General features: G+C 50.7%; 13 protein-coding genes across 13 annotated transcripts; 6 read left to right on the forward strand and 7 right to left on the reverse strand.

Moving 5' to 3' along the window:
* Positions 1–276: 276 nt before the first annotated feature.
* Positions 277–1,554, reverse strand: VFPPC_00534 (hypothetical protein; the record flags this gene model as incomplete). The annotated part of the gene is made up of 2 exons (XM_018280535.1): positions 277–1,421; positions 1,494–1,554. 2 exons carry the CDS (start codon positions 1,552–1,554, stop codon positions 277–279), a joined length of 1,206 nt encoding a protein of 401 aa, XP_018148685.1.
* Positions 1,555–3,540: 1,986 nt separating this feature from the next.
* On the reverse strand, positions 3,541–4,468 carry VFPPC_00536 (sugar transporter STL1; the record flags this gene model as incomplete). Its single annotated transcript, XM_018280537.1, has 2 exons — positions 3,541–3,836; positions 3,910–4,468. The coding sequence occupies 2 exons, from the start codon at positions 4,466–4,468 to the stop codon at positions 3,541–3,543; spliced, it is 855 nt and encodes a 284-aa protein (XP_018148687.1).
* Positions 4,469–4,510: 42 nt separating this feature from the next.
* VFPPC_15165 (sugar transporter STL1) lies at positions 4,511–5,437 on the reverse strand (the record flags this gene model as incomplete). Its single annotated transcript, XM_018292918.1, has 6 exons — positions 4,511–4,711; positions 4,771–4,817; positions 4,882–5,071; positions 5,129–5,147; positions 5,205–5,324; positions 5,373–5,437. The coding sequence occupies 6 exons, from the start codon at positions 5,435–5,437 to the stop codon at positions 4,511–4,513; spliced, it is 642 nt and encodes a 213-aa protein (XP_018148688.1).
* Positions 5,438–6,373: 936 nt separating this feature from the next.
* VFPPC_00537 (florfenicol exporter) lies at positions 6,374–8,083 on the reverse strand (the record flags this gene model as incomplete). Its single annotated transcript, XM_018280538.1, has 2 exons — positions 6,374–7,267; positions 7,334–8,083. The coding sequence occupies 2 exons, from the start codon at positions 8,081–8,083 to the stop codon at positions 6,374–6,376; spliced, it is 1,644 nt and encodes a 547-aa protein (XP_018148689.1).
* Positions 8,084–9,352: 1,269 nt separating this feature from the next.
* Positions 9,353–9,982, forward strand: VFPPC_12807 (hydrolase protein; the record flags this gene model as incomplete). Its single annotated transcript, XM_018290584.1, has 1 exon — positions 9,353–9,982. The coding sequence occupies one exon, from the start codon at positions 9,353–9,355 to the stop codon at positions 9,980–9,982; it is 630 nt and encodes a 209-aa protein (XP_018148690.1).
* A 1,180-nt stretch (positions 9,983–11,162) lies between these two features.
* VFPPC_00539 (cytochrome P450) lies at positions 11,163–12,876 on the forward strand (the record flags this gene model as incomplete). Its single annotated transcript, XM_018280539.1, has 3 exons — positions 11,163–11,411; positions 11,477–11,674; positions 11,740–12,876. The coding sequence occupies 3 exons, from the start codon at positions 11,163–11,165 to the stop codon at positions 12,874–12,876; spliced, it is 1,584 nt and encodes a 527-aa protein (XP_018148691.1).
* Positions 12,877–13,671: 795 nt separating this feature from the next.
* VFPPC_00540 (START-like domain-containing protein) lies at positions 13,672–14,736 on the forward strand (the record flags this gene model as incomplete). Its single annotated transcript, XM_022428178.1, has 1 exon — positions 13,672–14,736. One exon carries the CDS (start codon positions 13,672–13,674, stop codon positions 14,734–14,736), a length of 1,065 nt encoding a protein of 354 aa, XP_022284676.1.
* Positions 14,737–15,026: 290 nt separating this feature from the next.
* Positions 15,027–16,067, forward strand: VFPPC_12808 (laminin domain II domain-containing protein; the record flags this gene model as incomplete). Its single annotated transcript, XM_018290585.1, has 1 exon — positions 15,027–16,067. One exon carries the CDS (start codon positions 15,027–15,029, stop codon positions 16,065–16,067), a length of 1,041 nt encoding a protein of 346 aa, XP_018148693.1.
* Positions 16,068–16,448: 381 nt separating this feature from the next.
* VFPPC_00541 (transcription initiation factor TFIID subunit 7) lies at positions 16,449–17,963 on the reverse strand (the record flags this gene model as incomplete). Its single annotated transcript, XM_018280541.1, has 1 exon — positions 16,449–17,963. One exon carries the CDS (start codon positions 17,961–17,963, stop codon positions 16,449–16,451), a length of 1,515 nt encoding a protein of 504 aa, XP_018148694.1.
* A 738-nt stretch (positions 17,964–18,701) lies between these two features.
* VFPPC_00542 (hypothetical protein) lies at positions 18,702–20,516 on the reverse strand (the record flags this gene model as incomplete). The annotated part of the gene is made up of 1 exon (XM_018280542.1): positions 18,702–20,516. The coding sequence occupies one exon, from the start codon at positions 20,514–20,516 to the stop codon at positions 18,702–18,704; it is 1,815 nt and encodes a 604-aa protein (XP_018148695.1).
* A 1,150-nt stretch (positions 20,517–21,666) lies between these two features.
* VFPPC_15166 (hypothetical protein) lies at positions 21,667–21,882 on the forward strand (the record flags this gene model as incomplete). The annotated part of the gene is made up of 1 exon (XM_018292919.1): positions 21,667–21,882. One exon carries the CDS (start codon positions 21,667–21,669, stop codon positions 21,880–21,882), a length of 216 nt encoding a protein of 71 aa, XP_018148696.1.
* A 1,286-nt stretch (positions 21,883–23,168) lies between these two features.
* On the reverse strand, positions 23,169–23,393 carry VFPPC_15167 (hypothetical protein; the record flags this gene model as incomplete). Its single annotated transcript, XM_018292920.1, has 1 exon — positions 23,169–23,393. One exon carries the CDS (start codon positions 23,391–23,393, stop codon positions 23,169–23,171), a length of 225 nt encoding a protein of 74 aa, XP_018148697.1.
* Positions 23,394–23,763: 370 nt separating this feature from the next.
* Positions 23,764–25,869, forward strand: VFPPC_12809 (hypothetical protein; the record flags this gene model as incomplete). The annotated part of the gene is made up of 1 exon (XM_018290586.1): positions 23,764–25,869. The coding sequence occupies one exon, from the start codon at positions 23,764–23,766 to the stop codon at positions 25,867–25,869; it is 2,106 nt and encodes a 701-aa protein (XP_018148698.1).
* Positions 25,870–26,060: the final 191 nt, after the last annotated feature.

Consider the following 26,060-nt stretch of genomic DNA (forward strand, 5'->3'; position numbering starts at 1 on the left):
GTCCATGAAATCAAAGTGGTAAATCCCCAACACCAACATGCAGTTGCAGCTAAAAAGAGTTCGCTAATAGTCAAGCCGAGCTTTATTTCATCCCCAGCAAATGGCTCGATTTCCGTGTCTTCGTATCCAAAAAATCATTAAATCCCAATCAGTGCCTTGATGCCATTCAATTCCTTGTATGTAAACTCCCCGGTATATTGTGGCCCGACAAACTCTTTAGAGAGTAAATGGCCATGAGTGTGACCAGTGTATTTCAGCAAGTGTCGCTAGTACGTCTTACGCCTGGGCGACGATGCTCTTGCTAACAGCGCCAGCTCCCCATCTCAACCGCCTTAGCCCGCCAGAGCTTCGCATGACTTCACGTCCAGTGTGAGTTGTTTCGTTGGCAGCACTTAAACTGGCGGATAAGGCATCTTGTGCTTCTTGGCGACCTACTTCACGTCCAATAACGTAACCGGCTCCAAAGCCAACCACGGAGACGAGGACCACTACGCCAGCACTGACGACCCATGTTAAGAGAGTGGGCGAGATGAGAGCAGCTTCCTCAGAGGTTGCTATAACCTTCTTCTTTTTACTTGCCCTTGGGCTTCGACCGGCAGATCCAGATCGCTTTGTCTTATCGGCCTGTGCAGTTGCTCGCGTGGGCGACCTTGCAGGAGATGTTCTCTTTCGCGGTGAGCCCGCAGCGATTGGTCGTGGTTGCATAGATTCATGTGCCAACTCAGACTCGGGTACGAATCGAAGCTCCATGGGTTGATCACTTGGGCCTACACCGTTGCGGGAGGCACGCCATGCTTCCGCCTCCTCCTTTGATTTCGGTAATCCTCGGGCCGCAGCCGCGCAAGATAACAGCGTTGTCAGAGATGCGCGCAAAGCAGCATCGTTGTCCTCACGGACCGAAGGAGACATGAAAGACGGGCCAGCCCCCCTGTTCACACGAGACTGTGAGCGTTGGGAGAAAGATGGACGAGTGAATCCGCTATGGGGATGAGGCGGCATGCTAGAAGTAGCAGAGTGGCTTCGTTGCGGAACGTTTCCAGGCGGATGTGAGAATGCATTTGGCTGTGGGCGGAACACGGGTCTATCAGAAAGACGACCAAGGGCAGTTGCGTCGTCGCCGTCAGAGTCTGAGTCTGCATCCGAGCCTTGGCCAGCATCTTCGGTCGGTGGTCGGGAGTTCTCCATCGAACTGGTAAGCATGCGATCATCGTCGCTCTCGCTCTCGTCATATTCCTCTTGGCTGCTTGTGCCTGCAGCGGCGTGTATGGCTGTTTGCTGATGAGGCAACGATCGCGCGGATGCTTGTAAGCGACGACGGCGATTATATGGACCTCCAACGCGCAGACCAGTGGTGACGATTTCATCCCCGATGCTAGATAAGGATGAGGAAGACGGTTGTGAGGCAACTTCGACCCATGATTCTACGACCGTTAGATGGGCAGATAGACTGGGAGATGATGGTGATGGTGGCGGTGACGGTGACGGTGACATACCTTCAAAGCGACGAGGGTGCGACAAACCCGGGCTGGATCTGGAGGGGCCGGGTTGTGACATGTTGCTGGCGGGTTGACTTGGATTCCCTTCCATTTTCACAAAATGGACTTTTTTGTTTGCTACGGCGAGTCAAGAGGATGAACGGCGATGGCATGTACGGAAAGCGCAGGAAGTGAAGGCTGAGTGTTGACAAAGCTATCCGTCGTCTGGTGATGCGATAACGAAACGATGACGGCACCCCAACGTTGAGCGTTGAGCGGTCGGCGAGCCCCGCCTTCTCAAGCTGTCGCGAGGTGGCTCTCGGTTTGGGTTCGTGGGTTGCCTTGCCAGGCGGTTTGCGAGAGAGACAAAGAGACCGGTGAGAAATAAAAGTAGGGTATCTTGGGATATGTGAAGATGCACTCGGACGAAAAGGAAAATGGAGGAAAAAATTGAAGAGTAGGCACAGTATGCGCGGAGCGATAAGGAAGGAGACGTTGAGATGGTGCGAAGTCGGGAGGAGGCAGTCGTTCGTTCTGAAGGGTGAACTGGTCGTGCTGTATGTTCAATGTTGCAGCAAGCAACTATCGGTACTGTACTTCTGGCGAAGGAGTATGTACTTACGAGCCAGGATGTGATTGCGCCATGTCAAAGTCAAGGTCAAGCGGATGCCCAGGTACCTAGGTACTCTGTTCTGGGCGCATGTACCCTGGGCTCTTGCTTTATTTTGCGCCTGTTGGGGGGTTGGGCAATGCCTTCCAGTTCATGTCCTTGTGCTCTGTGCTCAAGCTGCCCCCGTCTCCGTCTGTGGCTTCTGAGACCAAACAACTTTGTACTCAACTTGCACATTCGAATCAAGATGCTGGCATCTACGCAAGTGCCAATAACAGCATCTTTCCCCCTCTTTGATCTGTTGGCCTTTTCTCCACGTCTTTTGTCTGCAACGCTTACTCGGCGTTTGGGCCACGAGAGCCACTACGGTTTGCGTGCTGACGGGGCTGATGAGCAAGTATTGGTACTTGGAATGATGGCGTACCGTGTGGGTGCATCACGAGATGCCGGAGATGAACTGTCCATGGAGTCGTGGGACACGCCGCCAAAACACAACGACCACGAACCATAGGATTCGAAATATTCGCACGGTACTAACATCGGGCTAATTTGTACTCAGCATGCGCACCGGTCGGTCTCCTGTACCCGTCGACCCGTCGAGCCAAACGTCAACGGCGGTGAAGAGTCGTCCACTTGCGCCCCATGTACATGTACATTATGCACTTGGCTGGCTGTCGTGCGACATGCGGATCGTGACCTCCGGGGCGGGGTTATGCCTAAACCAGCGACCATTTGATCAATGCGTGTTCAATCCGCATGCAACATCTGGAACATTGTGAGCACTCACAGTCCATTGGCTGAGTTGCAAGTCAGATTGACGACATGGGTTGCGCTGCGCTGTCTCTGGAGGCTTGTTTGTACCACCTGTCAACGGGTGGCTGTCCTCGTGGTGCCATAGATGCCACCAGAATGTCTTGTCCGTGTGATGAGTGCGTCGTACATAACCTGTTCAGCTGCTGCATTTATTGAATATGATGCTTCTTCAGCCTGTCATATGGCTTTGATAGGTGCAGTTTGTGACTGCGAGGCAAAGAAGCGTTATTGTTCAGTCATTTTGACTTGATGCCAATGCTGTCTTCCCTGGCTCCAAGTTGACCGCTTCAATACTGTATTGCACGATGGCAGATGCATGCCAATCTGGACTGAATCTTGGGTCGCTGCCATCACTCGAACAGGCTTCCGCTTACACACCTCTTCGGAGAAAGTAAGAACCAAGAGAAACCACCAATATTACCAACCGAGACTCGCGTTCCTGCAGCAGTGCAACTGCAACCATAAATCACAGTCTATTCTCCAAGAAAGTGAGATGGATGTATACACAACCCCAGCATGACCAAACAATAAGCACAACATCCTTGACCGATACAACCGAAACAATGTCGTATTAAATACTCCGCACGAAAATGTAAGTAATCTAAGATACAAAAGCTCCTTCTTGTCAACCAAATGGTCATGTCACTTCCGATGTGCAATTTCCACATGGCTATTTCCCCTCCTACTCTCCTCCGTGACCCTGGCCCCAATACTTTCACCACCGACTTCGCCCATGCTCGCCTTCCAGTGCAGCTCAATCTTATCTCCGGTAAACAACTTGTCAATCTGCTCCAGCGAGAGATTTCTTGTCTCAGGATAGAAGAAATAGATCATCAGGAGGAAGGCAAAGTTGAAGACGCAAAAGTATACGTATGTCTGGTAGCCGAGGCTCTTGATACTAACGGAGGTAATTTCCACGACTAAAAAGGTGAATATCCCTACGATGTGTTAGTTTCAGTTTACAATACACCACACATCGATGAGATAGAAGGGAAGGAAAAGAAAACCCACAATTCGACGCCGTAGCCAAGGCCGCCGCCCGAGATCGAATAGCCAAAGGCGCATACTCTGCGGGCAACAGCCACGGAATCGCCAACAAGCCAACCGAAAAGAAGAAATTAAACAGAAACAACATAACAGTAGCTACGATCCCCGCGCTCGCCGAGCCATTCGACACCGTCCCCGCCAAAATAGCCATGCAGGCACCCTGACCAAATGCCGCGAAGAGCATCAACTTCCGCCTCCCCAGCCTATCAATCAGCCAAATCGGCACCAAGGACGACAGCCAGTACGCAATGCCGTTGAAGCCAGCTAGCAGCAACGACAGATTATGCGACAGGCCCACGCTTTGCTGAAAAATCACCGGCGCGTAATACGTAATCAGGTTTATACCCGAAATCTGCTGCATGAATTGCCCGCCTATGCCAAGCATAGTCCTGTAAAAGAACTTTTGTTCGCCGTTTTTGAAGAGGGACCGGAAGCTGTTGCCGCTTGCGGCTCGTCTCTCTTCGGCGATGGCGTCTTGAATCTCGGTGAGGTGGCAGGTGATGATGTCGTCGTCGGGACTCATCTTGTGGGCGTCGACTTCGACAGACCAGAGGACTTGACGGGCTTAGTCGTGGCGGTCGTGAGCGACGAGCCAGCGGGGTGATTCGGGGAGGAAGAGTATGCCTATGACGGTGATGATGGCGAAGAGGCATTGTAAGGCGAGGGGGAAGCGGAACTGTGCGTCGTTGGGGACGTAGGACATGCCGCAGTCCACCCAGTATGCTATCATGACGCCGAATACGGTGATGGAGAGCTCGATGCAGAGCTGGGAATGGCTAGTTTTAGTTTTGTGTCAGGTTTGTAGATGGAGTGAGGGAGGCTTACTCCTTTGCCACGTTTGCTGGCGACCATGAGTTCGGAGTGGCAGACAGCTGTTGATGGCAGTTCGTTAGTATTGGTGATATTTCGAATGAGTGAGTTGAGGTGGTTGCGTACGGATGGTGCTTGTATTGAGACCATTGCCCAGACCGGCTACGATTCTACCGGCAATCATGTGTGGAATTGTACTAGCACATGCCTGTAAGGCACCTCCGATGCTGAGAATCACACAGCCTAGCATGATTGTTCGTCGTCGGCCGAGACGTTCGGCGAAGACGAAGGCGATTAAGGCGCCGAAGAAGCATCCCTGGTGTGTTAGTTGTTAATACGTTGTCTAGACAAGGTAGTGCTGGTCGGAGCTCACGATTTCATAAATGGCAACTCTGATAGACTGTATTAGTGTGAGCTTGTCTTTGAAGAGATCAAATCAATGGACGTACACCGTGCCCTGGAGGGATGCGCTTCCATGTCCTGATTCTGTTGTGTCCATCTCGGGAAACGTGCGGGTGAATGCATCGCCTGCCAACAGGCCACTCATTACTCCTTGGTCGTAGCCAAACCTGCCCGAGAGTTAGTAGCATGTCATTGAAGCTATCTGATCTTCGTACAGTAAGAAGCCGGCACCGGCCGTGGCCGTGATGGCCCAATTCAAGGGTCGCCCGATGAGGCCCATGTTCCAAGTGACAGCTCGATGCAATGGCGTTTGGGAAGCAATAATACAGTCAATTGAGACATGGGAAGTATGTCTATAGTGTTAGGTCTCGAGAACGGGCTCCCTTGACCTTTTAAACCAGAGCAGTTCTTGGAGTCTTGGCTCTATTGACCGTGTAAGCCATGATGCCTGCTTCGGCACAAGAACCCCGCGCAATTGCCGAAGAGGACTATTGACTATTAACCAAGTAAGTTGATGCTCGTGCTTGTGGGGTGAATGACATCCGTCTTGGTATTTTCTTGGGGCAATGCTGAGGGCGCTAACAGTTTCCCATCTGGTGGACGGGCTGGGTGCTGTGACGAAGAGAAGAAATAGTAAAAGAAACAGCAGGGGCTGCCATTTTGTTTGAGGGTGATACTTGTTTGACCTGGATTACATTCTGTCTTTGCTTCTCGGCGTACGTGGTTGTGTGTAAAGGTCGAAATTGTAAAGATCGTGAGAATGATGGTCCCAGTTGCGATGGAACATGTCTCATAGACTGGTAAATAACAATCTTGTCAAGCTCAAAAGGATTGCATGTCAGAGGAAATGCAATTCAATATTGGAATTAAATTCACACCACAGAGTTGGCTGCGTCATATACCGTTCGCCATGTTCCTATTTGTTGTAATCTGCCAAACGCCAGAAATGGAAGCCCCAAGCGCCGACTTACACCGGCAATCTATCCATCCCAATCGTCAACACTCGCACACCAGGCCATAATGGCAGCAATAAGCGCATTCTCTACCCAGCTCATGTTTTGAAATGTCAAATTAAGATAAATTAATCAAATTTCTGGGGTATATCCAATTCTGTCGCCGCCACCACTCCAAACCTCCATCTTGCTTCACAGCTCCATCAACATGACGCATGCTAATTAACATCCATGCAAACACCTTCAACCCCCGACGCAGCTACTCAGATATTAGATCCATCCGCCTTCTCAAACCGTCGATATCTCTCCTCCCTCCACTTAGGCCCCCATCTCCGAACAACAAATATCGACGGGCTCGCAGCCAAAACCACCAGCGCCAAAAACAAATACGTAAACCCATACCCCCAAGCATCAATAATGTACTGCACCACCGCCGTGCCAACCGCGCTGATGCCCGCCCTCGTCAAGTTAAACGACGACGAAACCCGTCCCGCATTCATCGGGTACAAATCCACCAACAAGGTGGTGAGAATCGAAATCGGTCCCGCGAGCCCCATCCCCGCGAGGAACAGGATAATCAGCGGCGCCGCAAGACTCACACCCGAGTCGACTACCCAGCCCCATACTGCAGTGGTGATGAAGGCGAGCAGAGTCCACGGCCACATGAGACCCAGTCGGGCTCTCTCGATGGGGAACTTTCTCAGTTCGTCGCCTCGCTTGCGATCCGCGGAGACGCCTACGCTCTTTGCGACGCGGGCGTAGTTCCAGTTGAGTAGTCTGCCGACCAGGGCGGCGCCAACCACCGACCCAATCGCGTAGGGGATGTAGCAGAGTCCGACCTGGAGGTCATTGAAGTTGTAGCGCCGCCGGATGACGTCTTGGAGTGGGACGAGCATCGCGTAGTTGGCCATGACGAAGAGCGACATGAACAGCATGAGGAGGCCGACGTCCTTTTCGAAGATGATTCTGATGGCGGCAAAGATGTTGGGAATGGGTATTCGAAAGGGTAGTTTCTTGGGCTCGGGGATTTCCACTTCCGATCCGGGAGTTGCTGACTCGATATCGCGTCTCTTGCGGCGCCATTGGATATATGATGTGAGTGATGTGTTGAGCCGTGGCGGAGGGATCGATCCATTGCCAACAATGTTACGTGCAGTCTGTTACAGTCAGCTATCCCATACACAACTCAGCATCTCATCCCCTCGACATGCATGATTGCTCACCTCTGGCACAAACGGCACGAAAATCGCAACAAACACCCCGGCCGCAATAGTCAAGAACCAAAATGTAGACCTCCACCCCAAGTACTGCGTCAGAATGCCGCCCAACACTGGCGCCAGGGCCGGCGCAAACATGACGCTCGACTGCACCGCCGTGATGTATCCTCCCCTCTCTGCAGCCGTAGTCAAGTCAGCGACCACGGCACTGCCAATGGCCACGGTGGCACTGCTACCGGTGCTTTGCAGAGCTCGTAGGACCATCAGCGCCGCATAATTGTGCTGTAGTGCCAAGCCGATATTGGCACCCAGGTAGATGGCGAAGGTGAGGGCGTAGACGGGCCGTCTGCCAATCTGGTCACTTAGATCGCCGAAGAAGAGAGGCGCAATAGCCTGCATTATTTGGTAGACAGTCACTGTGAGATTGATCTCGCCGAGGGAGCGGTGGTATGCGTCGGCGATGGGGGTGATAGCGGGCAGGTAGATGAAGGATGAGAAGGGGGAGAAGATTGTGCTGAAGACGGTCATAAGAATGACGAATACTTTGATCCTGGATGAGAAGACGGAGTGTATGGGGCGCTCGTTTGATTGCTGAGGCTCGAGGACTTGACCTGGTTGGGGTTCATGGTGAGTGTCGTTGCTTTGAGCGTTGTCCTTTTCAGTGGGAGGTTGTTGCGGAGAGTATGAACCTGCTGCATCATCATTTTGCCCATCGTTTGTCCCCGGGGATTCCTTCTCTGGAGTTGTGTCAGTCATGATGTTTTGTTTGCCTTGATATACAGGGACGGAGGTGGTGTTATTGGTTGGCGCAAGGCATCTTTTATATGCTGACGAGATGTCAAGTAGCGAGACCGCCGGATTCCGTGGTTTCTCAACGCATCAACAATATTTTCAAGGGTATCACAAGTGAAATGAATAAGTTGAATCACAGCATGGAGTTTCTAAATCTAAAGTCCGAAGTTTGAACACCAAGTAGATTGGAAACAGAAATAGGATGGATCAAATTGGTAGCAAGTCTCGATTGCGGTGGTATGTGATGTCACGGTCCGGACGGGAGACCCACTTTCGCCGTGCCGAGAGTCGGTGCCGACAGCGCTCCGGCGTTTACTCTAATGCAAAAGGTGCTGCAAGTTGTTTGTGTTGCGAACTCACACTTTTCATTGCCAACTAGATTGAAGCAGTCTACATGACTTATGGCAGGTAGCTCTATTACGGGGTGCGAGGGCAGATGATTCACTGGCTGCCACAACTATTCTTACCATCCCGTGGTCCAAACTTGGTTACCAAGCACTCAAAACAAGAAATGTGTCGCTCCTTAACTACACTGCGCCATCTCCCATCTAACCAGAACTTCTAGTATAGCCAAATTGAAGCCAATGAACCCAAATCAGGTACAAGAATATGCCAAGACGGAGTGATGCCCAAAGAATCTGTCATTTACGGAGCCGAGCTGGCGTTTCGGCTGAGTCCCGACTTTTGGGCGGCGCCCCACCCGCTGCTACGCCGGCCAGATTTCATCGTATTGCATGTCTGGTCACTTCCAAGTTTAATATAGGAAGAAGTACATATATTTGAGCCGTAACCGTCTCAAGGATCCGCATACCCAACCATGTTTTGGAATACAAGATGTTGAAGACGTGTTTTCTCAAACTCTTCACAGTGTTCCCAGGCCATCTTGGATATGAGCTTGCCGACGTCGGCACCGACACTCTCGTAGCATCACCACCACCATCCTGCAAGTGACCGACTTGGAACACGCTAATCATTTCAAACGTGGGGTCTGCAGCATCATTTGTTCGTCTTGACATTTCTTAAGGCCGTTGCAATTGACTTTTATCAATTGAATTTTCTTAATTCCGAAAGGTGGAGTTTTCAACACTGTCCCATTGTGGTGAATCCCAGCTCTAATATAAAACCACCCGTATCGAAATAACATTTGTGAAGCCAATATCACCTACAACGAGACATACTTTCCTTACACCACTCACAAATCGCCTCACTCTTCCACTTACACTCATACTCAAAATGACACCGCCAATCAACACCGCCGCAGCCCATCCCCCAGCCAAAACAGCCCTCCTCCTCCTCGACTACCACAACCACATCGTCGACATGATTAAACCCCCCGAAACAAAAACCAAAGTCATAAACGCGGCAAGTTCTCTCCTCAAAGCCGCTCGCGAAAGCTCAGCCACCATTGTCCACTGTGTCATCGACATGGACGCCCAGCCCGTCGAGACGAGCAAGATCAGAGAGCGCTGGGAATCAACTTACAAACCCATGATTGCGTCGACTCCGGAAAAGCTTGCAATTACAGCCGATCTTGCTCCTGCTACAAGTAGCTCTGAGAAGGAATTCACGGTGGGCAAGGTTCCCGGGTGTGTTTCCGCCATGAAGACGCCTGGGTTTGTGAACACGCTGCGAGAGAAGCACGGTGTTGAGAGTTTGGTTATTTGTGGACTTATTTCGAGTGGTGCGGTTGTGAGTACGGCGCGGGAGGCGGCTGATTTGGGGTTTGTGACGACGGTGGTGGAGGATGGGTGTTGGGATTATGATGCTGCGTGCCATGAGGCTATTATGAGGAATGTTTTGCAGATGACGGCGTATACGACTGATTTGAAGGGAGGGTTGGAGTTATTGGGGGCTGGTAGTTAGACTGAGGCAATTTGTGGTACGATATTCGTCCATCATGGGGGATGAGTGTAAATGTAAAAGTTGTAGGAAGATTTGGCGATACATAATCCAGAACTATGAGAATACTTGGCAATGGGCCTGCGCTGATAAGGAAATCTCCAAGAGATCGTCCCAGAATTGTCAATATTTTAAGGTCAACTTACTATATCGTTGTCCTCTGATTCCAATAGCATTTGAGACTGCAGAATGAACCGATGTAAAATCGAGTGCATGCTATATACACCGAGCCACACGTAATTGCGGCCCAACTCCATCTGCATGGGCTTGGTGTCTCACGGCTGACTCTGTTGCAGTTAGGCTTGCTTTAGCCATATTGTTTTTCGTATTCACTTTCTCGGATATTATTTGCGTCCTCTTGCTAAGAATGACATTTAGGTCAAAGTGTTGCGAATATTTGGTGATGCACGATCGTGTGGACATGTGGTTGTGATGCGACTGTTGACGAAGCCCCTCGGATTCTTATTCGCATTCCACGTTTCCAGCCACTGTCAGAGACAAAGTGGTACGGCAGTGGTACGATCTGTCTTGGGGGCCAGATGCAGAACCTTGAAAGTCCAAAAAAAAAAAAAACATCTAAACCTCCCCAGTGCCATAAAAGTGTCATCCGACAGTCCATTCACGGCGGTGAATTGCAAATAAGGACATGCTCCAACAAGCTGAGAAGTGCATGCAGGACATTCCCTCATGGATGGTCATTGCATGTGCGGCTCATTTCTCGCCATCATCTCAATGCCCAGCCAAAAGTGCACCAGAAAAGACATACCACTTTTGCGCAATCCGAATACGAGACACCCTGCGCCGTGGTAATCGAAAGAGCTGATTGGACGGTCCCTGATTTTTTCGGCAGCGACCCACATACGCACTGCACAATGTGGGTCCCCCTGAGCCTGTGAAAGAACCAGGCTAGTAAACTTCCTCCAAATTATTTGCCCTTTATCAACCGTATCAAGACGCCACCCGCCTTTTCTTTCTTCATTACTCGGCCTTCATTTTTGGGTTTGTTTCTTGCTTCATTAATCCAGCAAAAGGGGCACCGAGCATAGATTGCGTCCCTCTATTAAATTCCCTTGTGTTTTATTCGTCTTATCATCGCCGAAACGAGTCGAGACACGCAGACGAAATCGCGGTGTTCCCATTCATCATGGGAGTCCTTCAGCAGGTTGCGAGCCACCCGCTCGCGCAGCAATTCCAGACTCTGGGGTTGGGATCGCAGATTGCCATTGCCATTGGCGGGTTTGTCGCTCTATCTGTCGCCTTAAATGTCGCCAGCCAGATCCTCTTCAAGAATCCCAACGAGCCCCCGCTGGTATTCCACTGGTTCCCCTTTATCGGCAGTACGGTGACATACGGCATGGATCCCCCCAAGTTCTTCAAGGAGAACCGCGCCAAGGTATGTGTGTTTGAGTCTTCTGTATTCTCACTGTTTGAACTGTACGTCTAATCAATGTGCTTCAGTTTGGAGATGTCTTCACCTTTGTACTCCTCGGCAAAAGGACCACCGTCGCTGTTGGCCCCGCCGGAAACGACTTCATTCTCAACGGCAAGCTCAAGGACGTCAATGCCGAAGAGATCTATACTGTTTTGACTACTCCCGTCTTTGGCCGGGATGTCGTGTACGACTGCCCAAATGCTAAGCTGATGGAGCAGAAGAAGGTAGGCAGCAGCACCAATTCTATACTCGCCACCTTTCAAGTTCTTGACTAACAATTATCTTGCAGTTCATGAAGATTGCTCTGACGACCGAAGCCTTCCGATCTTACGTTCCCATCATCGCTGACGAGGTTCAATCCTACTTCAAGCGAGACCCCGAATTCAAGGGCAAGTCTGGCATTGTCGATATCCCCAAGAAAATGGCCGAAATCACCATCTTCACCGCCTCCCACGCTCTCCAGGGCAGTGCCATCCGAAACAAATTCGACGAGTCCCTGGCTGCTCTGTACCACGATTTGGATATGGGCTTCACTCCCATCAACTTCATGTTGCACTGGGCTCCCCTTCCCTGGAATCGCAAGCGTGACCACGCTCAGCGCACTGTTGCCAAGATCTACATGGACACCATCAAGGAGCGTCGTGCCCAGGGTGATGCTGACAAGGAACTCGACATTATGAAGCATCTTATGAACTCGACATACAAGAACGGAACTCCTGTGCCCGACCATGAGGTTGCCCACATGATGATTGCTCTGCTCATGGCTGGTCAGCACTCGTCCTCATCCACCAGCTCGTGGATTATGCTTCGTCTCGCCCAGAACCCGCAAATCGTTGAAGAACTCTACCAGGAACAGATCAAGGCTCTGGGTGCAGACCTGCCTCCTCTGGCGTATGAAGACCTTGCCAAGCTGCCCCTCAACCAGGCCATTGTCAAGGAAACCCTCCGTCTTCACGCTCCCATTCACTCCATCATGCGAGCCGTCAAGCAGCCGATGCCTGTTCCTGGCACTAAGTATGTCATTCCTACGACTCACACGCTCCTTGCCGCTCCCGGTGTCAGCGCCAGCGACCCTACCTACTTCCCTAACCCTGAGGCCTGGGACCCTCACCGTTGGGAGAGTGACTCTGCCAACGCTCCTACCATTGTCCGCAACGTTGTCGAGGAAGAGGAGAAGGTCGACTACGGCTACGGTTTGGTCAGCAAGGGTGCCGCGTCACCGTACCTTCCCTTCGGTGCCGGTCGCCACCGATGCATTGGCGAGCATTTCGCCAACGTGCAGCTTCAGACAATTGTTGCCGAAGTCGTTCGCCTATTCAAGCTGAGCAACGTTGACGGCGGCAACAGCCTTATTGGCACCGACTACGCTTCCCTGTTTTCACGACCCTTAGAACCCGCGAAGATTCGCTGGGAACGACGAGATTAGACGTACTACTGGTGATTGCATGCATGCAAAATGAAAGCATGGGGATAAAAAGACGGGTAGCGGCTGTTTTGTGCGGGTATTTGTTTGTATTGTACATACCGGGCTGCCCGCTGGAGTTATTGTAGTCATTAGACGGACGAGTCTACGTGGAAGCGCCCACGTGGTTGCATGAGACCCTATTAATATTTAATGCAATTAGAGTTTACAAACATGAAAGCCTAGATTACTGAGCAAGAGTGTGTATTTCGTGGGGTGCACGCAAAAGAAATATTGGTCTGGACGGCCAATACGCTCGTGGCCTTGCAGTCGTGTATATGCAGTCGTATCCGAGTTGACGTTGAATGTGGCGCTGTATGGGGAAAGGGAAGGCGTCATGAGTCAATGATTAATTGACTTGACCCTTTTACTTTAAGTGGTGCGCAAAACTGCAGCGCGCTTTCCGGCTGAAACGGCAACTAGAAACGCGACGCTGGCAGCCACCTTACCTAGGTCCTTAAGTACTCGACATTGAAACGTTGGCATTCCCGATGTTTAAGAACTTGCGCCTTCCTTCAATGTTTGCCTGGAGCTCCTTCTCAAGCAAGTAGTTGTTGCTGTTCGGTAACAGTCAGAAGGCCGGGCGTTTGTTTGGTCCGTCCAGTTCCAGTCCTGTTGACAGATTAGCCTGCAAGCTTCGACTTGGAATCAACACAACACAGCACACACACTCTTTACTTTTTGCACACTCATCATATATCCATCTCATCAGAGCATCATTGAAAAACTTGCACTACTTAACCACATACTTTTAGCGCAATGGAATGCAAAACGCCGAGATTGTCTGCGGATACAGACGGTGATCTTAAGGCAGATCATGGTCGGTTTGTTCGCCGATGGGGCCTTGATCCATCAAAGCTTCCATCATCATCTGCACCCTCAAGTGAACTTATCCCACTACTTACGACCGTATGGACAGAGGCCATCTATTTCATCAGCAAGGTGCACCTGGAGGAGTCTTCAAACAAAACGTCACCATGGCAATCCAAGGGCGTCAAAACATTTCCCCACTCCAATACCCCAGTGAAGATGTATGAGCGTGTCATAACGACAAAGGAGCTGGCCAAGGTTATCCACGACCACAAGCTTGATGACGTGAAAGAGAGCGACATGGAGCCGGAAACTTGGAGTCTGCGGCGTAGCGTCCACGCCAATGCAGCATCAGCAGGAACTGCCGATTGGAATGAATGGGTTCGATGCTTCAAGAAAAATCACGCCGAGGCGGAGAAGGAATACACTGCGACTGTCTTGAATACTACACTAATGAAGAATTGGAATTGCAAAGGTATCAAGATTCAAGTTGCCGGTCGGACTTGGGTCGACTGGACCATGAAGTGGGAGGAGTCTGTTCATAAGCTTCCCTTCCCGCTGAAGAAACGCGTCTTTCCCGTTCTGCAGCTGACGGCCATGACTGACGACAAGCGCGAGTTTCTCGTTGTCCAAATTGCTGTGAAGGACAAGGACGCGACACCTCGAAATCGTGGTGCCGTCTTGGGGGCGTATACGAGCGTGGAGAGATTTCGTCAAACAGAGGGTGAGGTTGAATGGATCATGGGCACGGTTTCGGATGCGGCTGGCATTCTGCCTCGATGGGTGCAAAAAAGAGCGGTGCCGGCTCAAATTGCAAAGGACGTTGAAATGTTTTTGACTTGGATGACAGAGGAGAGAAAGAGAATTGTTGGGACTGATAAGGACACGTCGACAGCTGCCAATGATTCCAGGACAACTTCAAGAACGACGTCTCGAGTAAACTCTTCTCAGACAACCGCAACCACCACGACGAGCGGCGTAGTGCCTGCGCCGAAACCAAGTGCGAATGAGTGAGTGATTGGGGTGGTGTGAGGTGTAACAGCAGCGGCTTTTGTGGTATTCATTTTGCGTTGGTACTTGTACAGCATGTACATTATTGATATCCCCCAAGCGAACATGAAGTTTTATGCAATTGCAACTGTGGCCTTTCATGAAATTGTGCGAGTGATGACAAGCGAATATCTAGAACGAGGAAGGTGCTCGTGGATTTGACTGTCTCGTCTGCTCTTGCCAGACGAAATGCGGTACCCAAAAATTGACCAATATCGCAGCAAGCCATCTTCATTGCGCTGTCAACTCACAAAATGGCAAGTCAACTACTACGAAAGTCTGATATAGTATCAGTTGCCGGTATAGCATCAATTGTTCCGTCCAAAATGGTCAAGAAACGTCGTCTCTCTGCTCCGGCAGGACCATCCCCTTCACCTCCAGGCGCAGCTGTTTCTAGCTCCGAAACAACTACAACAGACACTCCATCTCCTCCAACGTCCTCAAGTACATCTATCGATGCAAAACTATTCGAACGGGCCGAGAAGCTCGCACGCATGACTATGGAGCTCAAAATCCACAAGGTCATGATGCAAACAAACGATCTAGCTCGCGGGTACCAAGAACTAACTCGCAAGATGGAATCCAACGAATCTTTCCACAAACAGCACCAAGAACGCATGGAGAAGATTCGAAGCGACATTCTATCTACCAAGGAGAATTTACAAAAGCATCTGCAGTCTACGGCAGGAGATGGACTCGACTTAAGGGAGTATCAGAAGGAGGTCGTTGCGGTCAAGAGTTCCATGAGCGACGTTAGAACCCTTGTGGACGAACTGGTTGACAAGGTCGATCAGCTGCCGACTTTGGCGGAAGCGAAAGCCGTTTTGGCGGGCGTGACTGCCCAGAGGGAGGCGTGTGAAGCAGCTGCCGCGGTTTGTGAGGACCACACGGCGCTACGAACCGGTCAGTTTACACTCGATTTTTATGATGTGGTGTTAACTAGTCTAGAATTCTGTCACAAGTCCATACAGACGCGCATTCAGGAGACTATCAAGTCTACGCGTCGGTGGCACCACGATCACAAGTCGACGACGCTGGATGACGGGAAGTTCACGGCGAATTATCTGAAGAAGCAATCTAAGCGGGATCCGCGTATGGCTGTGTATATACAAAAGGCGTTGCATAGGCGGATTAGGCGGCGGGGAAGGGCGTCTACGCCGGAGCCGCGGTCGCTGGAGGAGTTTTGTAGGGATGTTAGTTGGGAGGATGTTACGAGGACGGTGGAGGATGTACTTGTGAGGCGGGTGGAGGCTACGGTGCGGTCGTTGAGTCAGAGTTCAAGAGAGTTGCCGTGATGGTTGGGGTTGTGCGACGTGGGCTGTTGAGTGTTGTATCAATAGAAGGCTTCTAAGGCGTGTCATGCAAATTAATGACCGTCTTTACTGTGGTGTTGTAGCAGTAGCTAGACTGTGTCGTGTTATGGAACGCAGCAGCCTCGGGCAATGACTGCAATATCGAGAGCGAGCTGTGCTGTGAAGTCATCTGTCAATCACGGAGCTAAGTTCGTCATGCAAACATCGTCAAGGGTGCTCATGAATAAAAGAATCTGATAATATAGGCTGCCTATGGGAGATACCTATGATGTATGAAGCAATCCCTCCGGTCCCAACGCCAGTGCCGTCCTGAATGCCACCAACGCCAGAAAGAAAAAGCCAAGCGACCGTCACCCACTGCCCTTAATCAACCTCAATACCGATCGAGCCCTTCTTCAACTCAAGCTCCGACTTCAACTGCTTGATCTGAGTCTCCAATCTGATTCGGAGAATCTTGTTCTGTGTCTTTTCGAGGTCCGCAATCCGTCTGGCAAGCTGCTTCTCCATATCGTGAATGATATCCCTTACACCTTGCTCTTCGTCTCGCTGAGCACGCTGATCTTCATCCAGATCATCGTCATCATCGTCGTCATCATCATCATCGTCATCTTCATCCTCTTCTGACTCGCCATTCTCAATGCTTTCCTGAATACCTGGTGCGGGCGTCTCAACCTGCATGGTCATGGGAGTGGTCATGTCCACACCTGTGCCGGGCGTCTCAGCCATCAAGTCGTCTGCAAACGCAGCTTCCAAATCAGCCTCGAGATCGTTGTCATCGCCAAAGATCTCGCCGTCCTGCGTGTTGCCAAAGTAGCCCATTGAATCGTCTATTTCGCCCTCGGCGTCTTCGTCTGCGCCCAGGTCCACGTCCTCGTCCTGGCGGTCGTCTACCCATTCCCATTTCGTGGAGCCGGCCTTAGCATCCTCCATGAGCAGTCGTTCGACTTCGGCTTCCTTGTCTTCAATTTCCTTGCGGCTGATGGTCTTTGCAAATCGGCGGTTGACGCAATCGTGCATGGGGGGTGTGATGCCATGCGGCCATTTGAAGTTGGTGTCGATCATGGTCGGGAGAGGTGCTCGCTTGGCTTCTTCGTCGTTCTTCACTGGCTGGAAGACCAGCAGCATTTGGCATATGTCTGCGGCTTTCATGAAGGACTTGCGATCCCAGGTCTTCATGGCTTCGGTGATGGTTGGTAGGTCTACCATGACGGCTGCAAACGGTTGACCCTTGACAGTGACTACGGCGCGTCGTGATTCTTCGTCAAAGAACTTCATGATAATGTCTGCGCCGCCTTGGCCTCGAGGGATGCCCATCTTGCCATTCTCCATACACCAGCGCACGTAGTCGCAGTGCTCACCGGGTAACATTCTCAAGACGAACTGCTCCTCGATCGCTGGATCAAGCTCGCGATCACTCGCTTCGGAATCGTACCCGTCGCCCGGGGGGTGGACCGGCGGACGTCCTCGCGGCTTCAACACTACCTGGGTGTGAGCCGACTTGACGCCTGGCCGAATCTTTATCTTGGTGGCCTGGCTAGCGGCCGTTTGCGACAACGGCAAGTCCTCGTCATCGTCGTGCGGTCGTTTCCTGCTCTCGACGAGCTTCTGGCTCGGCTTGGTCTGGCGACCGGCTTTCGTTTTCGCGGGGACTTGGTCGGTGGCGGGTGTTGGAGGTTGCGAGGAGGTGAGTTTCAGCTTCACCTTGCGAGGGCCATCGCTTGGAGTCGCGGACGCGGGAAAAGCAGACGGCGCAGTTGCTGACGTTGCAGAAGCTGCTGCGGCTGCGTCACCTACAAATGACGCAGATCGACTGACGTTGATCTTTAACTTAGGCTTTGGTGTGTCTGTGGTCGCACCGCCCGGATCTGGGGTAGCCATGGTGCGGGCTGAGGTGATGAATTGACGATGAGGACGTGAGGTGAAGTTGGCGGTTTGATGTTTGAGGACTGGTACTAAGTTAGGTATGGGCTGGAAATGCTCCTGCGGCTCAGTGTGGGTCCTGCAAGCGGCAAGTCACTCACTGGCCACCGCAACCTTCCCGCGCCACAACTGACATCGACATGTTTAAATGCACCTTCAACTTCAAAGGACGATTTTATGGGGTCATGGTGCTTATTTCACGTCTCTGACGGGAGATCTGCTCCCTAGGTATATGATGCTATGGTGGAGTTATCGCCGCGTTTGTATAAAAATCTGCTGCCGTTCCTCCCAACATGTACATTTCTCAGCAAGTTGAACAGCACCTGATGGCTGGTTTTGACATTTTCAGTCTCCAAATTGGTTGTTCACATGTTGTGTACCAAGCCGTTCAATCCGGAACCAGTTGCATAGATTCTAGGCATCCTATCCTACATACCAACGAATACCAACGAGTGTCCCATATAAAATAAATCAAGAAAGAAACGAATCTGAGGTATCATTTTGCTAAAGATGCCATGCTAACCCACTAAACGCCAACCAATGCCGCAGTGCTGTGTGCGCCAATAATGAAATGAAAATAGCTGTCGTCGCACTGATCAAGGTGTTTGATATCCGATGAGCACGCATAGCTGGAAGCCTGCCAGTTCAGCTATAAGCCTGCTTCAGGTAAGCTTTTCTCCTTTCTCCGTCACAAACTCAGTCCCATGTGAGTCCACCCCATCCGTACCCTCCATCCACATTCAGCCAGTCTTCGCGGTCCATGGCTCGCTCCCAGCCCATCATGACTGCCAGCAACCGACAGCCCATGGCACTGACAGCACATACAACCTTGTCACTTGCTCCAGACAGGACCGCCATATCCATCATGTACGCCCGCCCAACCAAATTCCGGAGCCTCAGCATCTCTTCGGTGGGTGCCTCTGCTGTAGCTTCCTCAGCGGCGTTGTGCTTCGGCTTTCCGCCAAAGTTCCAAAACATGGGGGCAAAGAAGCCACCTTCCCATCCAAATGCCTCTTCCTCGAAAGCGTGGAGGTATTGTGGATTCTTCTGGGATCCTTGGATAAGATCCTTGGTAGCAAGTCGAATATGCTCTTGAGCCAGATGGGCATCGGCGAATTCTGATTCTTCATGAACCATTGGGTCATCTGAGGCAATAATTCGAACCGCGTGATACTGCTCGGGCTTCACATTGCTTTTGTTGTAATGAGTCTCCACAAGGTTGTGTGCATAGCTGGCAAACACCTCGGCAGGAATATAAGTGTCTCGATATTGGTATTCATAGGGATGCCTGTCCCCGTGTCGGATGTGAAGCCCAATTACGGGGGAGTCCACGGGGTCCTTCTCATTAGATTTAGCTTGAGCTTTGAGATATTGGATCCGTTTCTCAACATAGGCTTGGTCGTCCGCGGAGAGTTTAAAAAGCGCTTTGTATCCGGTGTGCGCGAGTTCGAAGAGATCCCTCGCCCCAAGATCAGAGCCACGCTGTCGTTGATGCTTGGCAAGGAGTGCGGGAAACACGTCCTTGGTTGTTACACTTGAAATCACTAAATGTCGCGTTTGTGCCGGACATGGCAACATCTGATGCCGAGGCGGTGGCCGGCAATCAGGAACTGGTGGCGCCTGAAAAAGGTCGGTGTAAGCACCATATGCCCAGCGAGAATCATCAATGAAAAATGCTCTTCCTTGTTCTTTAGCCAAAGCATACAGCGTCCACAAAGTCATGACTGCCTCGCCAAGCCCAGCATTTGGGCTTTCCAACACATAAGTCAGTGACTTCCCGCAAAAGGGTTTGCCAGACATGGATTCAAAGCTCAACCCAGAAAAATGTCCAGAATGTTTGGGCGGTTGGCCCTTGGGAATGATTGAAAGCAGTCCGGTTTTCTCGGCCTCATGAACGTCGACAAAGTAGTCGTCTGGTCGGTCGTATGATAACGAGATCTTGTCAGACAGTGGCGTCTTGTGGTGAAGATCTCTTGCTCGAGCCGATACTTCCCGACAAAGGCCATTCATGCTTGAATACTCCTTTATTGACAACGGGAACTCATAGTTTCGTGGAATAGAAACGGTCCATTTCGATCGTTTTTTGGAATCCTGAACGACAATTGGGGTGGGAAAGTCTGGAAAACTATCCTGTCCCACCATCTCATACTGGGGGTCGGTGAAATACGGCAACGCAATCTGTATTACATTGCGATGTCGAAAAGCAAAAGCAAACAAGTAGAAGCCTACCAGTAGCGTAACAAAGTAGAAAAATCCCCTGATAACTCGGCTGGGTCGATGCTTGAATAACAACTCGGATGTAGACCTCTTCCTTCTTGGTACGAGAGCAGGGAGGCTAGGTGAAGGGGGCGGTGAGAAAAGAAGGTGATTAAAATTCAACCTGGAAGAGGTCGAAGAAAGTGTGGCAGCACTGCGATCATTATATGAGGCGGTACGGCGTAAATTAATGCGCGGCGGCGCAACCATGACCTTGCCGTGTGTAGGCTGTGATACTTCGATTCGAGGCGCCATTATGTTGGCAATGATGGTGATCAGAGCTTTGCGCTCAAATGCCAATGAAATTCATACGTTGTAAGGTTCAGAGTGCAAGCACATGGAAAAAATTGAGTCTTGGAAAAAAAAAAAAAGGCAAAAAAAGTAAATGAGTGAAAATTCTGGAAATAGGCAGGAAATCGTAATAGAAAGGAATGTTATTGCCAGAATGCTGTGGCGTTGATGATGAGTGAAAGAAACGGTGTAGTCAAAGGTCGGGTGATCGGAGGAATGATAAAGCTGCTGCAGACCAACGGGCCAGACCACCCGTCTGGAAAGAAGGGGACGAGATGATCGGGTTTAGAAAGCCCCCCGCGTCATCAGGAAACGTGTGTTGAAAGGCGCTCTCCACTGTTGATGGCAAAATCAAGCAGGTTGGCGATGATCTTCATGGATTGTCTGGTCCGGGTCTGGCCAGGTTCAGAATGTTCTCCACGAAAAAGTTGAGCTAGGACGACAACCCTCGGAGAAGACGGTAGGCTGGGTGTTACCGCTCGACGGTGTATTGAAAAGAATTGAAAAGGGCAAGAAAAAAGGATGAGAGAAAATAGGCCAAATATCTTCCTTTTGGTACTCCGTAGATGGAGTCGAAATACGAGTAGCTGACACTCGCCCAGTTCGCAGGGCGAGTCTCTCAGCTCAACGTCTCTCTGAGGACACGACGAAAGTATTGGGCGAGAAGCGTCTCGAGTCGCGCCGATCAATGCCAGCAAAAATCCACGAATATGCCGATCCACCTGAAGAGTTTGTTCCTTTTGTCGCTTCTAAAGAAGCGTGGCTGGCTGTAGGAAAAGGGAGAATCTCCTTTTGAGAACCTCCTTTTGCACGGGGTATGGCCTGCCCAGTGGTGAAGAGGATATATTTCCCTGTCGCTGATGCCGAGGGCCAGCTCTGCTACTTCTGAACGGACAAGACGGAGTTATAAATTACCCAGGAGTTATCAAAAAGAGGAGCAAGAAAAATAGGCTGACCCTTGACGAGGCGCCTGCTGAGCAAGGCTCGGGTTGCTTTGGTCAACAAAGTTGGTCCAAGCAGGGAGCCAAAATGAAGCGGGTGCAAGAAGCATGAATGAGATCGAGGAGTTCAAGACGACCCACAGGGGTCAGGAAAAAAAGAGGCGCATGTAAATATGCAGGTTGAGCACCATGGAAATCATGCCGTTTGTGATGGGCTTACTGTCAACTTACTATTATTGTGTATTACCGTCCACCAGACTGCACCTATGTATCAAGCTGCGTTGCATAAACGACACGGCCCGAAGAGGAAGCCCAGAATGCCTCAAGGCTTCACCAACAAGATCGCTGGTGCCGCCAACTTAGATCACGTCCACGAATCACCATCATGATCGACGCCCAACAGATGGTTTCGGGTCGGAGGCGGCTTGTCATCGCTGGCAGTTGCCATGCCCCAACATTGTCACACGACGTGATTCTGTTATACATGTTGCGGGCAAACCATCACAATAGATACGCTGGTGCAACTCATCATGTCAGTCAGTGCTGAAGAGTCAAGAGAGACAGGACGAACAGACAAAGCGCGATCACTTGACCATACGAGCATCCGCATCCGCTTCAGAAATGGCGATGGGCAAGGCAAATATGTACCCCGGCCTGAGAAAAAAAACAAGGGTCAAGTGCAAAGACATGGATGGACCACACCGATGTCGAACAGACAATGGGGCCAGATGCACAAGAGAACTGTCCTGCAAACCTGGCATGAATGATTTGATGGATTGTCTCTCTCTCTCTGTCGTCATGGCCTGTCATGGGCTGGTCATGGCCTCCCATCTCGGGTCCAGAAGTTGGGGCCAGGAACCAGGGTTCTCTTCAGGGGTGCTCCTTCCCCTCCAACCGGACCGCCCTGCGACTTGGGAAAGTGCGAAGATGAAACGCAGCGCCTGTAATGATTTGAAGTACAATCTCGCAAAGTACCTCCAGACCAGGAATTTCGACTGGGGGATACAATGATGTAATGTACCCAGGGTCCCTGGCTCTTGCACAGTCTCCCTGGCTTGACCCCGCTTGAGGTGTTTCACAATGTGTACTGGGTCCTGGCTCTAGGCCGCAAGAACATTTCCTCAACCGCTCAGTCTCTCGTGAGTGAGATCTTTGAGCTTTGCTCACCAGGCACAATTTTAGAATATGTTGTCCCGACATGTGATGAATAGGAGAAAACAAGCGGCTGCGCTCTCACACTCAGCGCCAGTTTTACGAATCTATTCATCAGATTCCACTTGTCGCAGCGCCACACCTTGGCAAAGAAGCCGCAGGCAGCTTCACAGTATCCTGATGCCTCGACCAGAATGAAACGGAAAGATGTCATGAAATCGGCGAGTCGAGGCAACGGTGGGAATCAGGTACTGTAATGCGCTTGCTGTATTCTGGCTTCTACGGCGTATCTCAAAGTTTTCTATTTCCAGTGCGGTTGAATGACATTTGACCTCATGACCTGCAGGTACACCACAGCCTTCGCATGGGTTGGGTACACACCAGATGAGGTTGTAAGTGACAGTTCTCCGTACATAACTACAAATTCCGCTCTAGTCTAATTGTCAGGACCTCGTTTTGTGACATTTCTCCGTATAAATACAATCATTCTGCGAAATCTTGTATGAGACATTGTATCAAAGAGCTAAAATACACTCACTTTAGCCGGCTGCTTTATCAGTTGCCAGCAGCTGCTCCGGTAATATAGCTTGCTCGGTTTACTCGAACCTTCAGCGACACATTTCATTCTCTCGGAAAACCCAGTAGTAGCTGATCTATACATACAATGAGCTATCTGCTCCAACGCCGCCAGGCTGACTCTTCTTCCCTTGCTTAGGAATGATAGAGCCAAACCCTGTGTGGCCAACATCTACACCACCATATTCATTACCTACTACTCGATCCTGATGACACGTCATTCATCTGCCATAAATCACGATGTTTGACTTCAGTCTCTCACAACCGTCTACAAGTGCCATTGCGAGCCAAAGCAACCTGCAGCTAGCTCTCAGCCGCACTAGGAGCCGTCAGCATGAGGCTAAATTGGGAACCAACGGCGAAAATGTGGGTTGACCATAACGCTGTGGATGCCTCTCCCGCGGTCGTTGATATCCTTTCCTGTCGAAACATCGATCTGTTCAAATGAAACTTCTGCGTCCGATTTTCATTATTACCCTTTAATGGAGCTCACGAACTCGTCGCTCATCTAGTTGAAGGCATAGCATTGCTGCACAGCCATAATGACCGACTGTCTTGAGGGAACAGGTCATCAGGATCAAGAGTCCAGTATCTATCCCCATGGCACAATCACCACACCCGTAGAGCCGGAGAATGCTTTGGTTAGCGACGATGAATATTCACAAAGACTTCAAGAACTAGCGGATTTGCCCAAAGTCCGCACCAACATCCAGGGCCTGTCCGGTGTTATGTTCGCATTGACACTTCCGATGCCCATGGAATTCAGTATTTTGCACAGCGTCATAAGCATGTCCGCGGCGATGCCGTCTGAGCTTTTCGATTTGCATTGTGAAGGCCGTGTTCTGAGGCCAGGTATTCATAGATTGCGGGACGAAACCACACTGCGGATTGTCTTGAGGAATCCAAACATGTTCACGCCATTCAGCAAAATTGCCACCCTAGATATCAAGACTCGCACGCACGGCGACTTCCTTCTGGACCTAGAGCGCCCTTATGACAGTTTAGTTGCGCATGTCAAGGCACAAATACAGGGGCTGATAAATAGACCAGCTGAGCAATTCCAATTGTACTTTGGAAACAAGCCCATCGAAAGCGGATACTATCTTTGGTGTTATGGTGTCTGGGACAAAGCGCCTGTGGTCCTCGAGATTCTCAACCGCCAGCTCCCACGGCCTCCTCGATACCAAGCGTTAGTCGACTTTGTCAAGACTCTTCTTTCTCCTCCAGAGGCCCCTCGTGGCGCTTTGCCAGCACGATCAGTGAAAGACGGAAATGCGGATGAGAAGCACGGATCAAGATCAGCAGAAGAGGCCTCATATAATGGTTTACATGCTGAGCAGCCTGAGGCATTACAGAAGCGAACAAACTCACAGCAACAAGCTCGTTCAACTGAAAGGCAACCTAACGAAAAGCACCCAGGCAACGATCCTGACGAGACGACTCCGAAGGTGTCAGCAGAAGCAAGTAGCCAGCCATGTCCTACGGGCAAGTTGGAATCTCAAGCACATTCACTTCACATGGCCACGCCCACCTACAGTAATGTCTCTGTAGAGACAGCCGTGGAACCGATTTCTTCTTGGGGTGTTGAACCTGTTCCAAAGACGCAACGGCGAGCCATGCAAGCAACCCAAGATGCGTCAACATCAACAGTACCAACAGGGTTGCCATTGTCTTCCCCCTCAGCTCTGGCGGCAGATGATCCTCACGATGACAATCTCTATTCGGATGCGGCTGACCCAAGCACCGCACAGATGATGCCTATTGAGCACACTCATTATGCGGGTGGTGGGCTTGGAGCACGCGTGGCTGAGACTATTGACGGACAACAAAGGGTGCCACAATTAGATTCATCTCATCCAGCTGTTCCTGATGTTTTACAAGATTACGAACAAATCCAGGAGACAATACCCAGACTGACAATTGAAGAAGAAGCTGCAGGAAACAAAATAACTAGTGCTACCATCAATTTCTGGGTCAGAGAGATTTCTTGCGCTGATACCGCGAATCTGGCTGTGATTGCTGGCATCGTTGACCTAAATCCCTATGCAGGGGCAACAAGGAGAAGCCACAAGATTACCTGCAAGCCCGCAAAGGGTATGATTGGTGCCGAGATTATGCTCGCGGCGGTAAAGACTGGGCTTGAGACGGTCAAGTCAATCCAATTCGAATTAGAAGATGTGATATCATTGAAAGACTTTCAGTCCACATTCTGCAGTGAGGGAAGGCGAACCACTGCCGGCCGGCATGGTACAAACGATATCATCCGTTTCGATGTGCAGGGTCTGGATGGAGATGCAAACCGTCTATGTGCGGTGCTTGCTGAGACAGATACCTTGTCATCGTCTGCTCGATGGGTCACACTCTATATTACCAAGCTCCCGCCGCCTCGAATCCCTACTCCTCCACCTCCACCAGTAGTTAAAAGGAAACCACGAGTACGACCAACGCAAGAACCGGTTGCGTCTATAACAGCGACAAATCCTCCGGAGTGTGTTACGGCAGAGCAGGAATACGTGGGCAGCCCATCAAAACCACCAGCCAAACTTGATACGGCTACCACTATCGATCCAGCGACAGTGAAACAGAAGAGGCGGTCCAAGATTTCGGGGTTTGCTAAGTCGTTGTTGAAATCGAAGAAGCGGGAGTAAAGGTGAAAGAAACCTCCTCCAGAAAGGTGATCATAGGATTTCGACGACTGATCAACCTGAGTGATAAAACTCTGCTGTCAAGTCAACTCTACAAATGATAACTACAGATCATGGCATTTACAATGATATCTACTTTTCACATTACCCGCCGACTGACTAACTTTGTTTGCACATCATATCCGTAGCAGACA

The sequence above is a fragment of the Pochonia chlamydosporia genome, chromosome 1 (genome assembly GCF_001653235.2).
Source record: "Pochonia chlamydosporia 170 chromosome 1, whole genome shotgun sequence".
NCBI classification, from domain to species: Eukaryota; Fungi; Ascomycota; class Sordariomycetes; order Hypocreales; family Clavicipitaceae; genus Pochonia; species Pochonia chlamydosporia.